This window comes from Anopheles bellator, chromosome 2, assembly GCF_943735745.2.
Source record: "Anopheles bellator chromosome 2, idAnoBellAS_SP24_06.2, whole genome shotgun sequence".
Taxonomy (NCBI): Eukaryota; Metazoa; Arthropoda; class Insecta; order Diptera; family Culicidae; genus Anopheles; species Anopheles bellator.
The window spans coordinates 47,255,990-47,271,459 of record NC_071286.1 but is presented as its reverse complement, the minus strand read 5'-3'; the positions used below and the strand labels follow the sequence as shown (position 1 = coordinate 47,271,459).

Genomic DNA, 15,470 nt, shown 5'->3' with positions numbered 1-15,470 from the left:
CAAGAGAACAATACATAGCTTTTAGACAAATAACATCTCGGAACTTAGAACTCATGCGAATAACAAAACCTAGCATTTTATACGCACACCTGATTATGTCTCGTAGTGCATGTGCTCGTAGTGCTTTAGCTTCGCGTTCAAGGCTACACCAACGTCACGGATCACGTCAACTGGCGGAACAACAGAAGAAGCAATGCGTTCAGAGAACAGGACCGGGGTTTTCTTGTTTGAAGATGATTTGACATTGCACTTTCTGACATTCAGGACCATTTTATTACAGGCACACCAATGAACAAACCGATCACACAATGCTTGTACATTACGACAATGGAACTGATCGCGTTCAGGCAAAAACACATTAAGACCGCCAGCATACAGTAAATGATACTCAGAAGGAAGCCGACGAGTTAGATCATTGACGAACAGCAAAAAGAAGAGCGATTCCAAAATACTTCCTTGGAGAACGCTGGAGACATTTGAGAACACAGCGGACAAGGTCTGACTAACGCTAACACGAATGACACGTTGTGATAGGTAAGAGGCGAACAAACAATGAAGCCATGGACAGACACCCTATTTTGATAGTATAAATCGTATCAACCATTGTCAACTTTACAGTAGCATCCGTTCAGGAAGATCATTGTCCGCGAACAAAACCAAAAGCCGAACGTGAACTTTTTTAGCAACTTATGAGGTGATCCTTTAAGAGTTTGAATTTTAAACTACCTGGTAATTGACTTTTACAACAGCAAACTTCATTTTGAAAATTGGAAACATTTGACATCGGGACGCCTGAAATGGGACGTCATACGCTTGCGTGTAGAATATTGGGAAACAATTAAAACTTTGTTCCTAAGTGGTGAGTCTTCAACTCAAACTGTACGTAATTTGAAAACCTCATTTCCACCTCGATGGTTATGTTAATAAGCAGAACTGTCGCATTTGGAGCTCGGAAAATTGTCATATCGTGCAAAAGAATCCAATACATGCACAAACGAGTGATTGTGGTGTGGATCTCGGTCTACCGGCATCATCGAAGTCTTGTTTTTTGGAAAATGAAGGAGGAACCGCAGTAATCGTCGCTGGGGTACGCTACCGAAAAATGGTGGCTGATTGGTTTTTTTTTCATTTCCAAATCTGGACGTCGTAGATGGTAACATTCTTGTCGTGCAGTTAACAATTTTTAGCAGTTGAGCAGAATATTTTACCTCAGAAACTGAGCAGTTATTTTAAATTTGCGAAGGTCTTGCTGCCACAGAAATAATAGCAAACGTTCACTACACCCAACAATTGTTTTATTATCGAACATGGTTAAATGATTTGTGCATTATAGAATAAGCTAAGCCATAGATATTTGTATCCGAACACTGTTGCCCTGTGTTGATATAGTAGTCGTTGTCACTCAGCTGGCCTGGGTTCAAATTCCGGTACCTGTTGTCACGCAACTGCTCATTGGTTCGAATCTTGATACCGGCTTGACATGGGGGTTGGCCTTGGGCCAACAACTCCACCCGTCAAAGCACACCGTTACAGAGAGCAACAGAGATTAACATTGTCTTTGGTGCAAGCTAAGGCCGCTCAGCGGGTGTTACCAATTAATAAGCTTTTACAATTACTATTAATAAATCACTGAGCCAATTATTGAACGTTAGCGGTGTTGTTCTTGAAAGCCTATGCTACGCAAGCAACGGTGGTATTGCTGTTTGTTTTTGTCACATTTACTTACATTGACTGCATTTAATTCTAATTATTGAATAAAACCTGATATGAATCCATGAAATTTTCATTAGAGCAACATGACCATGCAAATAATTATGCAAATGTAAAACCTTCATCTGGAGATGTATAAAGCAAAGATAGCTAAAACGCCATAATTTCGATAACGCTAAGGTTGCTGTTATTCTGGTCAAGGATTTTTCTATCCAATATTATAATAGATTTGAAAGGTTGCCTTAGTCATCAAGCATGTTGCTCATGTTGGTGGTTCCTATTTGTCTACCATATGCTGATTGGGTTCAAAATAGTTTTGTTTTCTTTTTTTGCAAGCATTTCGAACTCGTTAACGCCATGCTTATGTCGATGTGGCTTGAACCGGTTCCATGTTTTAATCGCTTTTAAAAAGCTATTTCTACGCTTAATTTCTCCGATTATACTACAAATGTCACGTTTTAATATAAAAAGTAGTATGTTTTTTTGTTTTATATGTTTCACCAAGCCGAAATTTCATCTAAGCGTAAGCTTTTCTAAGAGTACAGTGTACCATACAGGGTTGAATAGACTAACTGTTGCATGCAATTGAATTGTATTGATTCACATTAAGGAAGCTGTTAAAAGACGTAATGTGTTAAAACAATTCTGTTTAGTTTTCTTTGGAGGATAAATTAACTTAGGCACGATGAGGCCACCTTTTCTGTTGACTATGCAGAATGACGTTTAATCTTTGTTACATAAAATATTAATGTTATACAAAAATTGAATGATTTTTGATGTTGTAAATACGTACAAATATTTCGAGTAACTGCACTATTTTAAACTATTGAACTACATAGAGAAAAATGTTTAAATTCTTGTTGTTTGTTTGTTGAAACTGTTTTCTATGGTTTTAATTAACACTAGATATACCACACCAGTCATTTTGACTGGTCGGGCAGTTTGAATTGCAAATTTGCTCTACATATAATTTTTTTTCCCGAAATGATGTCATGACTTGTAATAGCCCTAAGTAAAGAATACATTTTATAAATAAACTTTTTTTTATAAATGTTAGTAAAAAAACTAATATTTTTTTTAGATTTATACCAGACAAAATCACTGTCCTTGTCCTGGTTACCTTGAAGAAATTTAGGCCAAAACGGCAAATGTTGCTCAGAATGTGATCTATTGATCTCTGAATCGTAGGTTAGGCACTCCCGACCGTTGGTGTGTGCAACAAAACATTTGTTTACTGTACCTTTTTCCTTTCTCCTCGCGCCGATATCCCAATTGATGTACCCATGATCGTCAACAGGTTAGAAGTCTCTACAGTTTTGGGTAAAAAGTGGACAATTACGCAAGCGAAATTGAAGGCATTTCTTGCAATATTGTACGCACGTGGGGCATACGAAGGGCGTGGGGCATATTTGTGGAGCAACAAATGGAGGCCATCCTTTTTTCCAGTACTATGAGTCGACGTGATTTTATCGAGATCCTCGAGTACATTTGTTTCGACAATAAAAATCAGAGGAGTCAACGGTTGCAAACAGACGAATTCGCTTTAGTTTCAACAGTTTGGGAAAAAATGAAAATAGTCAAAACTGCTTCAAACCGGGACCTTATATTATCGTGGTTTGGTATGGTTTTCCCTACTTAGGAAAAGAGGAAGCTAGAAATGCCTCAACGCCCGTAAGCAAATTTGTGATAACTTCTTGAGCCGTATACCATGAAGGGAAGAACTGTAACAATCGATAATTTTTTTTACAGCTATTCCTTTGGCGATAAGGGTAAGATCTGAAAACACTTCTTTGGTTGGAACTATACGCGCAAACAAGAGGAAACTGCCGAAAAGTTGCAAACTGAAAAACGACAGCATGGCGCGTTTCTCAACGTTGTTATACACTGTTTATAAGAGCAAACCAAAAAAGAAAGTGCTCATACTAAGTGCAAGACATAAGCATGTAAAAATTGCAAGTTTCTAAGAAATTACCTGAAACTGTATCATTTTGTAATGAAACCAAATTTGGTGTCGATGTCACTGTTCAAATGGTTCGAAAATATACAGTGTAATCAGGTTCCAGAAGGTGGCCACTTCAAGTGTTTTTCAATATGCTGGACTTAGCGGGAATCAGTAGTAAGATATTGTACAGGACACAACAGGAAAAACATTTCACGGAAAGACTTTCTCTTTCGATTAGCAGAAGAACTTGCTTCCGAATTTTAGACTTCAATGCAAAAATCACAAAGAACTGAGTTTCCAACTACAAGTGGCACGCTTTCTGTACGCAAGTGGTGTCAAATAAGATGTTGCAATAACAATAAAACTAAGTATATTTGTAATGCATGCAAAAGAAGTGTATGCGGAAAGTGTGTTGAGCAAAAAATGTTCCTATGTAGAAATTGTTTCCAACAAAGTGATAAAAATTCAGTGTTTTGTTGTATAAAAATGTATACCAATTTATTTATCGTTTACAATTAACATTACTAAACTTGTTTCATCATTGTTATGGAGTGAATAAACGCTTGAAGTCATAATAAGCAATTTTTCACATGATCAATCATTTTGACTGGAAAATAGGTATAGGTTCCGCATAAATAGGTATATTGAAAACGATGGTATATCTAGAGTTAAATTTTAAAAGAACTTTATATTCTAAGAAAAATGTTTAAAGTTCTTCAATAATATTTGTTTACATTATCGTTTCAATTGACGATGGTTCACCATTTGTGATCACGAAGGAAATAGTGCCGTAGTGGAAATTCTTAGTGCAATAATTCTAGTGACGTCATAGATTTCGTTGCCAGTTGCTTGATCATTTGGGCATGCAAATTGCTTCATAATCATACAAATTGGCTCATCTACCGTAAACGTATGTGAATCTTTCTGTCTATCGCATGATGTTTGACTGCAGTGGTATGTCCAAATTGTACTGACGAGTAAACATCGCGACAAAAATCGCAGATCCCTAATCCTTCTCCATTCCGTTTCATTTCCAATAATTGATTTGTTTGCACGCATTGCTGTTTGCCGAAAAACACCTCTGCCTAAACGTCAATGAAAGTCATACGGTTCGTTTGCTCGAGTGTCATAAGTTAGATTATGTTTGCTTTTCTTGAACGGAAGTGAGTGATTGCGAGACCGGAAGTGATTCTATTTAATGAGCAATGTGCTCTTTACGTAAATGTTGATCCGTTGCTTCCGCGTAGAAGTTGAATTCTTGTTTAGTTGCTAAGAAGTAGTGACATTTTCGCTCGTGATAACTCTGAATCAAGTGTATTCAATTAACTAAGTGAACGGCATAAGGCTAGGATCTACTTTCACTTTCACTAGTCTTTCTTCGTCTTGGCATTGCTTAATACGTCAAACGCATGTAATGCTCTATTTGAATTTCGTTGATTTTATCTAGATCATTCTATCGGAATCGCAAAGTTTGATAGACTTGTTTGATTGAATTCTTTATGAAAAATGCCTCCAGAATGTATTGCAGATGTTCGTTATTGTTAGATGTATGTAGAATGAATGATCGGAAAATCAATATTGGTTTGGAAAGGTTTTGAATCAATCAACTAACTTTCTTTATTATCATTACATTCGTATATTATTGTGTTTTGATGTATGTAGATATTTGCTACGTGGGTGGGAACGCAAATTCCAAATATATATAACTGTAGTGGGATCTCGATTTGCAATTAAAATCAGCCCTAAAGATCACTTACATTTCACGTCACCAGTTGAATATTTTATCTACATGACGACGGAAACTTCCACAGATTATTGAAAGCGCGTAGAAACGCGATAGGCACAGCATGCCACACTACTCTTCGTTCATTGACTGACAAACGTTACGGACTAAGTAGAAGACACAATGAGATGCCGTTTAATTAATTTTATATGAAGGGATGTTGCGGATCAGATTTAAAAGCATATTGTTGATCAATAGCTTTGTATAACGTTGCGAAAGTTTAGTATATTCAATCATAAGATTCACTGATTGGAACTAATTTATTTTCTTTATAAGATGGTCTTTTAAGTGTCCCTTTACTTTAACTACTTGTCGGTGGGGGATGTTTGCTTCCCTAGCTGCGATGCAAACAAGGTCGTTCGTTCTTGCATCGCTAGCCTGTGATGTTTGCAAACGGTCATTTTAAGAGCGGCTCAAATATAACATGCATTGCGCATATGAAATTCAAAAGATAGATAGACATGATTTGAACCTGATGTCCACCCTTAATTTTTCATTGTATGAGGACGTGATCGAACGTATACGGGAAGTAAATACGCGACGCAAGGCCCGAGATAGAGGCCTTGAAAGGTTGGATTGTACATTGTGCGCGGGACATCGTACGATACTAACTGCTTTTCTGTGAGTTCCGATTTAATCATTGTTAGCAGGTAATTCATTAGACAACAGGACTTACTGACAGCACGTCCTTTTTATTTAACCTTGTCCGCTTGTCCGCGGTATAAAATACCACACAATGCTGTGGCGTACGTGATACGCGTTACCACGTACGACAGAACTTCCGTTCTTCGTCAGTAAATGCGACTATAATATAATCTTCCATGAATTTGTCATCATCAGGTCATTGCAACCAATTTAGTTATTAAAACAGAAGCTATGCACCAAATTTCTAATTTTAAGATAGGTTTCCTTGAGATGCTGCGTCACGTTAGCGACTATCGTACGTACAAATCTTGTTCCATTTACAGATTATAAAAACTTATGATTTATTTTAAATTAGAGAATCGATCCCTCGACTACTTTGAAGGTTTTCCCGAGTACTGATTCTTTTGACTTTCGAAGACTTAAATAAAAATAATTGGAATCACTACAGCTCGTCATCGTGACTTTGTGACATCGTCATCGATTGGGTGACTTTTCTACATGCTGTAAACCTGTTATACTATGCAAAGAGCATTGATTTCATTTGCATTTTTATGTACTGTTGTTTGGAATTTGGTCACAAAATCAAGGCAGTACTCAAAATACAGCGACAAATAGGATATCATTGCAGTTTAAATATGTACACTATTTAAATATGTACGTTTAAATATGTAGATAGTCGTGATATCCAATTGGTCAACATTTTCTTTACAGTGAGTAACAGCAACGTTGTGAAACACAACTGAAATTTATTCTTGAAATTGTTTAAATAGTGAGCGATAGTTGATGTAGTTTTGATTTATTTTAAAGAGAGCAACTTCCATAAGTACTACATGGGCCTTCAATATAGATCGAAAAACAATCGTCTATGCTTTTTTGAGGAACCTTACTAAGCGTTAGCGAGTTAATAATTTGAAGTGGACGAGGAGTGTTGACTGTCTGACCATTTATATTTGTCTATTTATAAGACGGGTGGCTGCATTGACAGTTGTGCGCTAATGACTGACGGAAAACATAGTTCCGTGTGTCATAGTCCTCTATCGAATCTAAAATGATAGCACGTTCCTACGACACGTGAGCGAACATGAAAGTAGACTACGAGGGTAGTGCGGAACATCACGCAGTTTGAACAGAAATTCAAAACAATCGATATTTTTTCTTAAAGTGACAATTGATGTTTTCAAATTTATATTCCAACCATCTTTAATGCACTATTCGTAATGCATTTATTGGAATTGCGACAGATTTAATAAGTTTGTTTTATTTAGAATCATCATGCATGCGCCCAGTCGGCCACATCATCAAGAAAGGGTCTGGCTTTTTGCCAGACAACAAAGCATAATCGTACTGCCACACCGGAACGATTGGAGCTGCCCATTAAAAAAATGACAAGCAGAGCAAATGACCAAAAAAATGACCAAAAAGATAACAAAAATGAACAAATAATCACATTTTTCAACAAACAGCTCAATTAACACAATGGCGCATCATCGTGTGTTTGAATATTAACGTGTGCTGTAGGAAGACGTCTGTCATACCTTTATACAGTGTACCTAACAACAGGGTACGAATTAGTTAGAAATGTGATAACCACATTTATTTATTGTGAATTTCGGGTTCTGTCCTTTATTATGGACAAAAAAATGCTCTTATTTGCACAAAAAGTGAATTTGCAACGTGATATTTTATTTTCATCTTATTGGAAAAATGGAAAAAACCGGGACAGAGGGATGAATAAAATGTATGACCACTACCACTATGAATATTATCGTCAATATTAAGTCACCTGCGCCATAAACCAATTCCAAGTTCAATGTCGACACATATTTAAATTTCTTTGAATGTATGGGAACGCAATAAATTATTCAATGATATCAACAGGAAGGACTCTATCACACAGTTTAGGATAAAGAGTTTAGTTGTTTTGTTGTTTGATGTTGAATCAACAAAACCAGTTTTGTGGGCAACATTGTGATGATGAACATGATGATTCACCATACATTGTTTGGTACTTTCAATTCGACTGAAAATAGCTTTCTTTGCTTTGACACTCTTCATATAGGAAGTAATCAATGTGCTTGAAGGTAGCCTGAAAGGATTTTTAGCAGCTTCGAATGTTTTATTCTTAATGAATTTTGTATAAGTGAAGTTCCAATTTACTTGTATTTCTTTTTCTTTCCTTCTTTGGCCGTTGAAAATATAGCATATGAACAACACCATAAAAGCTCAAATAGCTTCTGTAAACTGCTATTTTGTCGCCAATCTTTCATGTATCACATGAGGACCGAGATGCATCGGATGCCGGTGGTTCCCAATGGAGAGTCTCGACTTTTCTACACTAGCAAGGCATTAGAAGTATGCGCCAATAATAGGGTCCGTGAGTTGTTTTATATTTGTTTGTTTTTCTCATTCAAAATTACACCGGCTTATGATGGTTGATCTCGCCCTATGCTCTACTAATTGAACTCTCAACGCCTTTTTCACTTGGGCTGGTATGGGTTATTTCCGTCGCTCGCACCCATAGTACACCTGTTTCATAGTGAGATTACAAAATTGTGCCTACAACGCATGACGTGTGGCGCAGTCTGATGGCGCCCCGAGCTCAAAATCCCCTCACGATGCTGCCCATCATACAACGGTTTGCTGTGTGCTTGTGAGAGGCTTCCGTCCATGCGTCCATGGGCAGCTAACAGAGTCTTCATCTCCAGTCTGCGAACCTCACCAACACCAGACTGCAAGCCGGTTAGCTGTCCTCGGTTGTTTTAAATGACAGGCGATCGACGGCGATCCGCTTAGTGCCGATCAAATTCAGTAACCAAAAGCATCTCGAAGTCGAGGCGACCGATCGCAGTCAACTCGGAGCAATTTTTGATCATTTCTGTGGAAAGGAAACATCTTTCAACCATCTGTGTTCAACAGCCGCGTTTGCTGTGCCTCTGATACGAAGCAAATTGATATTGATTTCTAGAAGTTACAATTAAACATATGTTCAGCAAAGTACAGAAACAATAGCTTATCATTGGATTGTTTAGTTCAGGCACGCGGAGTGTGAAACTATTGTGTGAAAATGAGCGGTGGATTTATCTTCGAGCACCTCGTCTCGTATCTGCTACTAGAAAAGAAAGCGCGGTCGGTTCTGAAGAGGCCCTTGATTCCTCCCGTGTTAAAGAAGTAGAAACAACACCGAGACAAATTCTTGAAAAAACGTATGTCGTAAAGGAGCAGTGAAGTGATTTAGAACAGTAACGGATACCGAATTGCAGTACAAAATTCGAACAATAGTGCACTCAAAATAGTAGAAAAAATGTTGAAAAAGTATGTACTGAAATTGACGAACACCATTGGAACGGTTGATTATTTGAAGAGAAGATCGTCTTCACCGGCCGAAGTGATTCGACAACAGCAAAGAGATCAACATCATGTTCTTCCCGGACACAAGGGATCTAGCCTGTTCTCTCGCGCTGGGCGAAAGGGCTTTCGGCGACGCTTTTCTAGTATATCCTCAGCAGACAGTGGTATCCTTGAAGAGATTGATCAAGAAGATGAACTGCAGGCTCAGCTGCAGGAAAGGCAGGAACTGCATCAGTTACGCCTACAGGAGGAACAAATGGAGCACGAGTTGCACGAGGAACAGCAACATGACTCGGCCATTACGACGCCCACGTATGAGGAGTCTGGTGAAATGACGAACGCAGACACACCTGCTCAGTTGCCTCCAGCGTTTGATACAAGCCTACTAGTGATGCCCGTTGCGCAAATTATTATCTCCACCGCCATAGCGGAACTGCGGAGTGCACTGCTCTTCTATCCGTTAGTATAAACATTTCTATATCTCAATTGATGGTGACTGGTACTTTAAAAATGTGTCGATTAAAAGGACGTTTAAGCTTACGGGAAAAAGTAACCAAGTAACGTATAACAAACGGGTGGTACCACTCGCCACGGCATACTGGAAGTATTTGAATACAGTGATCGTTCTTCAAGGAAAAGATTTTTCACAAAAACCTAAAGAAATCATCGCCAACGGTGGTTTTGCGGGACGTTGTTACGTTCCGGTCGTTACGATCGACATTTATTTGTGTTTTTTTCCCTTTATCCAACCGTTTCCACTATCCTCGACCCCGTTGTGGTACCGCGTTATACATAGCTGTGACCATCGGATGAGAAGTGGTGAAGTTATTGGACAAATATTACACCTTCAGTTGCCCGGATGGCATTTGCTGCGTAAAAGCTGTAGGCGTTGTAGGCGGTGCACAGGTTGTGGTTGTTTGCTGTGTAGCTGCTACTATTTCTGACTACGGAGAATATTTTGGATATTTCCATACGTCATACTTGTATGCTGTTTCAGCAGCGTTCTCGTAAATAAAACCAAACATCGACAAGCACAATAACGCTATCGTTTGTGCTTGGCTGGATTCTGAGATTCCGATTGTTTTTACAAACTTTGGGTGGGTTTTCTGTTAATTTCAGTGCAGTGAAATCTTGTTAAGCCTTTAGTAGCTTTCTAAGCTTACATACTGCATTTCATTTGTAAAAACTTACATCTGATCAACACAGTGTTAAACGTAATTGCAATTTACAAGCAAGCGCACTTATTGTGTGAGATGGCTACGAATTAGGAAGTTGACTCCCTTTAAATGAGTCTCAACTTCTAGATTAAACTTTCAATAACCTCCCAAAAGTGAGATAGATTCGTCGTCATGCCACTTGTAACATATAATCAAAGTAACATGTTCATGAGTTACAGGGACGTGATTCATTATTTAACGTTATTTATTTCATATTCGCTGAAGATTTGTCCACGACACTGATAAAATTATGTTAAAAACCGTGACAGTACAACAAATTGAATGTCAAGTTGTACTTCAAGTTAATGACAATCTCTATCTCTATCTAATAGTTAATGATAGTTCTAACCAATGAAATAATATCAAAATATATATTGAGATAATCAAACCGTTGCCTCCCCATAATGGTATTCCCACGAACGTGATGTAGTATGCAATAGAGCGTGCAGTAATATTCCTTACAGCAAAGAACAACACCGTTTGCTAGTCTAATCTTGCATGGATTGGTCATCAAGGGCTATATTTTTACAAAAGTAAACCTATTTTTAGAATCGACATTTATCACACGTCATTACAATTAAATGGTTATAATATGCGGGTACTCCAAGTAGTTAATGACATGCTGTCAGTGTAATACCATTTTGTTATACCAACAATATATGCCAACTATTCAAAGTGGGACCAAGTGTACTATCACGACACGACCAAAAGATAGACAGCGAATTGCGCAGTGGACACTTACGGTAGATGATAAACACCTTCAGAATGAGCCTCACTTTCTTTGAAACGACGGAGGAAACTGTTTACTGATGCACCGAAACACTATTTAAAGTAATATATTGCTCTTTTAAAAACATTGATCGTTGTAGCCAGTTTTTTTTGTACTGATGATGTTCAGAAAAAACCTATGGTGTATGAGCCTATGCCCAGTCGACACGCGATACCGATGGGATACCTAACGGCAAGAACAATATTTGCTCAGGCCTCTATTCTCGTTTCCCGATCGATTTAAACGACTATACAGATGAGAAATGATTGGATGGATATGGCGATTATTAAGATCAACCGAAAGCTGCTGAACAAATGTTTAGTGAATACCTTGCCAAAGTAGAAGTCAACCGACTTACAAGAAATGATGTTAGAGGCGTAAAGCGCAGACGGAGGTTAGATGGAAGAGTCAAGAATTTAGTGTTGGTGTGCAAATTTGTAGAACCGGTTCAGTTGTTTGTGGTTGTCCAGGCGAAAACTAGATTACTTGAGTGTATAGGTGTTAGGTATGATGGGGTAAATCATTAGAACCCTTTGTTTAAAGGCGATAAACAAGGATAAAACGTAGAATCATTGTAATTCCGTAAACAAAGCCAATAACATATTATTCATTGACTTTATTTCGTAACCATCTGACCCACCGCCAACAATACCAACCAACTATATGTGAGGAAGCTGTAGTTTGTATTTATTTCAGTATTTCCACAACCGAACATGAAGGTGAGCTTCAGCCCCTGTGCTCAATAATGAGCAACAGGTTATATCAACGACTTACTGCTATATATTTGTTGTTGTACGTCGTTCGTGGATTCCACGTGACAAATTAATAGTCTTATGATGTCACTTGAACTATTACTCACGTCGCATTTACATATTGATTCATCACGTGTTCTCTTGGTGTTTAAAATATCCAGCAAAGTAGAAAAATGTGTATGTTTGAACTGCTCTCGTTATTATTACTGTTGAAACAGAGTTAAACTGTAGTTTAATTAAGAATAGCCCAACTAATTCTGGTTTGAGTTAGAACTAGTTAAATGATTTCACAGACAGCCCGTCAAATGTGAAAATGGTCACTGAATAACAGCATTATTATGTGAACAAATACTTTTTTTTAGTATACTTAGACTTTTTTAGTCACAGTTTGTTTTCTACTTACACCATTATGTGGAACTTGGACTACCAACCTCTCGGAACCTGCTGGTAGACGATAAGTATTCCAGAATTGGGAAAAAGGGTATAACACACCAGTGGCACGTTGTTGATTGATTGGGTAACGCTGCACACGGTTTACACAGTCCAGGGAGCCGTATCATCCGTGTGACATTCACATGTGCTGTGCCTGTGTATTTGTCACTCTGTCACTATACGAGAGCGCCACAACCCACTGGCTTCGACAAAAAAACTGTACTAGCAAACTGGTAAATTACGCAAGCGAACCCTTATATATTGCTCTTGCCCAAGCACATGTGCGCAATGTGTTCCATTGGAAAGCGCTTTTACGGTAGCATACTAAATCAAATTCAAAGTTTTTTCTTTAACTTTTAAAGGCAAATGATCAGCAAATGAAAAGTGATCAGCAAATAACATGTCCTTACACTTGCTATGGCAATAACTAAATGTGGTTCGCGACATGACAGGTGGGCACCGGCCATATTCAAAACGAGTGCTCAAGTTTGACAAAGAATGAGAGGAAATGATGCACACAACAATTTAACAATCATTCATAGTAGGTAGTGATTTTTTTAGCTAATAGGTTGCAATCTTGCATTCATTGTTTTATTTGAAGAAAAGGCATCATAAACAGTAAATTGATACCAAATTGCGATGGGCAATACAACCGTTCGTTCCGTTCCGTTGGTCCTATGGTTCCGTTTCGTGTCAAATGCTGCTATCCTAGAGATTGGTTTATTGCTTTCAAATTGAATATTGAATATTGTGTCCAAGAGCTCTCGCCACGCTATGCGCACAATATCACAATTTTGTGTAATTTATCATACCACAAATTTATCACGTAATACGTGGCTGGTCTGCAGATCATCCGTGTCCCTACAACAGTTCTAATAATAATAATAATAATAATAATAATAATAATAATAATAATAATAATAATAATAATAATAACAAATAAGTAAACAAAGAAATAAAAAAATTAAAAAAATTAAGAAAAAAAAAATTTATAAATAAAAAAATCAATAAATAAATCATCTAACTCAAAGCTATGTCTGGAACGCTGAGTTTCAAAAAGCTTTAGCGGTAAGCTTTTGATGCTGTTCAACACGAACACGCAACACGAATGTCTCGTTCGTGTCGAATCCATACTTAAATCGATATACTTGACTAAATACATGATCAATCGGTGATATCGTCATTTACGTTTTGATAAAAGAATCTTTTAAAAAGATCTTTAAAAAACATTCGCGATAAAAAAATCTATATATTCGTTGAAGATTAATTTAAACAGAGATTTTTAAAGGAAATTTTAAAGAATCATTTTCATAACTCTTTCGATTTTGACAGATGAATGCTCGGAATCTACGCAACATGAAATGTTGCGTAATTTGAATCTAGTATAGAAAATATAGGGAAATATAACTAAAATCCTCCCTATTAAAAGATCTTTATGATCGCTTTTTCTCCATGACACCGAAAGCAGCGCTACAAGAATGCGCATCGTTCGATGTTATTCGATGTTAAGGTGAATTCAGAGACCGAGAACGCAGGGAAATATAGAGAGAGTTAGATTCGAAAATTCAAAGTCAGGTTCGAAGTCAATTGGTCAGTAAACTCAGAAATCAAATTTGAACCATCTCTCGGTTTACTCTTTGGCGTAAAGTTTACGTTTTACGTTTTTTGGTTAAAGTATTCGGACGTGTTTTCCGGTTCCGGTTTAAAGGTGGTCGTTTTATCGCTTCGCAGAGCGATTTCGTGCAGATTCCGCGTTGAACGCAGTAAAACAGAACGGTTTGCACTCAGATTCACGGTATTTCGTCCTCGGCCTCTTATTGACGTGCTGTTGCTAATATATTCGACGACGTTAAGTACGGTCAAATACGGATTAAGTATTTTCGGTTCGTTGTGTGGCTTGTGCAGCGTTATAGAATTTAGAATTCGTAGCCGACACTGGACTCGTTAACCCGTTCAAAGAGGCCGCAAAGCAAGTGTTTTGTAATTGGAACAGTTTTATTTTCCCGTGTCTAAGCAGTGCAGTAATAGAAGTGTTTAACGCAAAATCAACCCAAGGACGGGGCGACCGTGTTTCTAAATAATAGAAAAGGCATAAAGGCAATATGTTTTGTATGGCCATTCCATAGACTACATAGAGACCAGGCGCCTCCTTGCATAAGCAATTGTTTTCTTAAAATAAGCTTAGCAGTCAGGAGCGGATCGGGATGGATGCAAAACTTACTGGAAATAGTTTAAAATTACCTAAAATTTTATTGTAGTGCCTCGTTTAGGCGACACAACGCGAAACTTTTTTTTGCTGCATTACCAAAGTTGAAAAACTGTATTTTTTTCGTAATTTTCTATACTAATTTCCGATAAAAATGTACTAGCAATGCCAATCGTAAACATTTTATAATTTTATATGAAAGAAGGATTCGTGACCTTTCGAATGATGTATAATTACCGTTGCAGAACTGTGCTAACGATCGCGTTAAAGTAGCTGATAAAAGTTGGTTTCAAAGCGTAATTTTTATCATTCTTTCGACTTTGACAGATGAATTCTCGAAATATTCGCAACATGGAAGGCCAAAAATTCGGATTGGGCATAGATAATTTATCTGTTTCTGGATAATAGAACTAAAACCCTCAGTTTTTAAAGTTTTATGACCGTCGATAGTGAATTGGCAAGGTCCGATCAAACTCATCTTTTACGAGTATCTGGCCTGTTGGTCCCTTGCATTCACAGAAGCAATGTCAACGAGCCACCGTTTAGTTTGGTGTAGATTTGAAAAGTGATGCAAATTCCGTGAAAATAGTTTGTTTAATCAATAATGCGGCAGCACTCTTGAACTTGAACCCTTTGAAAGAAGGGCAATTTCGTGACAAGTTAAGT

At 37.6% G+C, this 15,470-nt stretch overlaps 1 protein-coding gene across 2 annotated transcripts in view; it reads left to right on the top strand.

Annotated features, from left to right (window-relative positions):
• LOC131209974 (tyrosine-protein phosphatase corkscrew) overlaps positions 1–15,470 on the top strand; it is a 31,472-nt gene that overhangs the window by 6,404 nt on the left and 9,598 nt on the right. Inside the window, exon 1 of one of the 2 annotated variants that reach the window (XM_058203151.1) lies at positions 8,889–9,887. The exons of the other annotated variant lie outside the window; for it this stretch is intronic. Within the exon in view, the coding sequence (XP_058059134.1) occupies positions 9,382–9,887 (506 nt within the window). The 5' untranslated portion in view covers positions 8,889–9,381. Of the gene's footprint in view, positions 1–8,888; positions 9,888–15,470 lie in introns of those variants that run through there. 2 annotated transcript variants of the gene reach the window in all.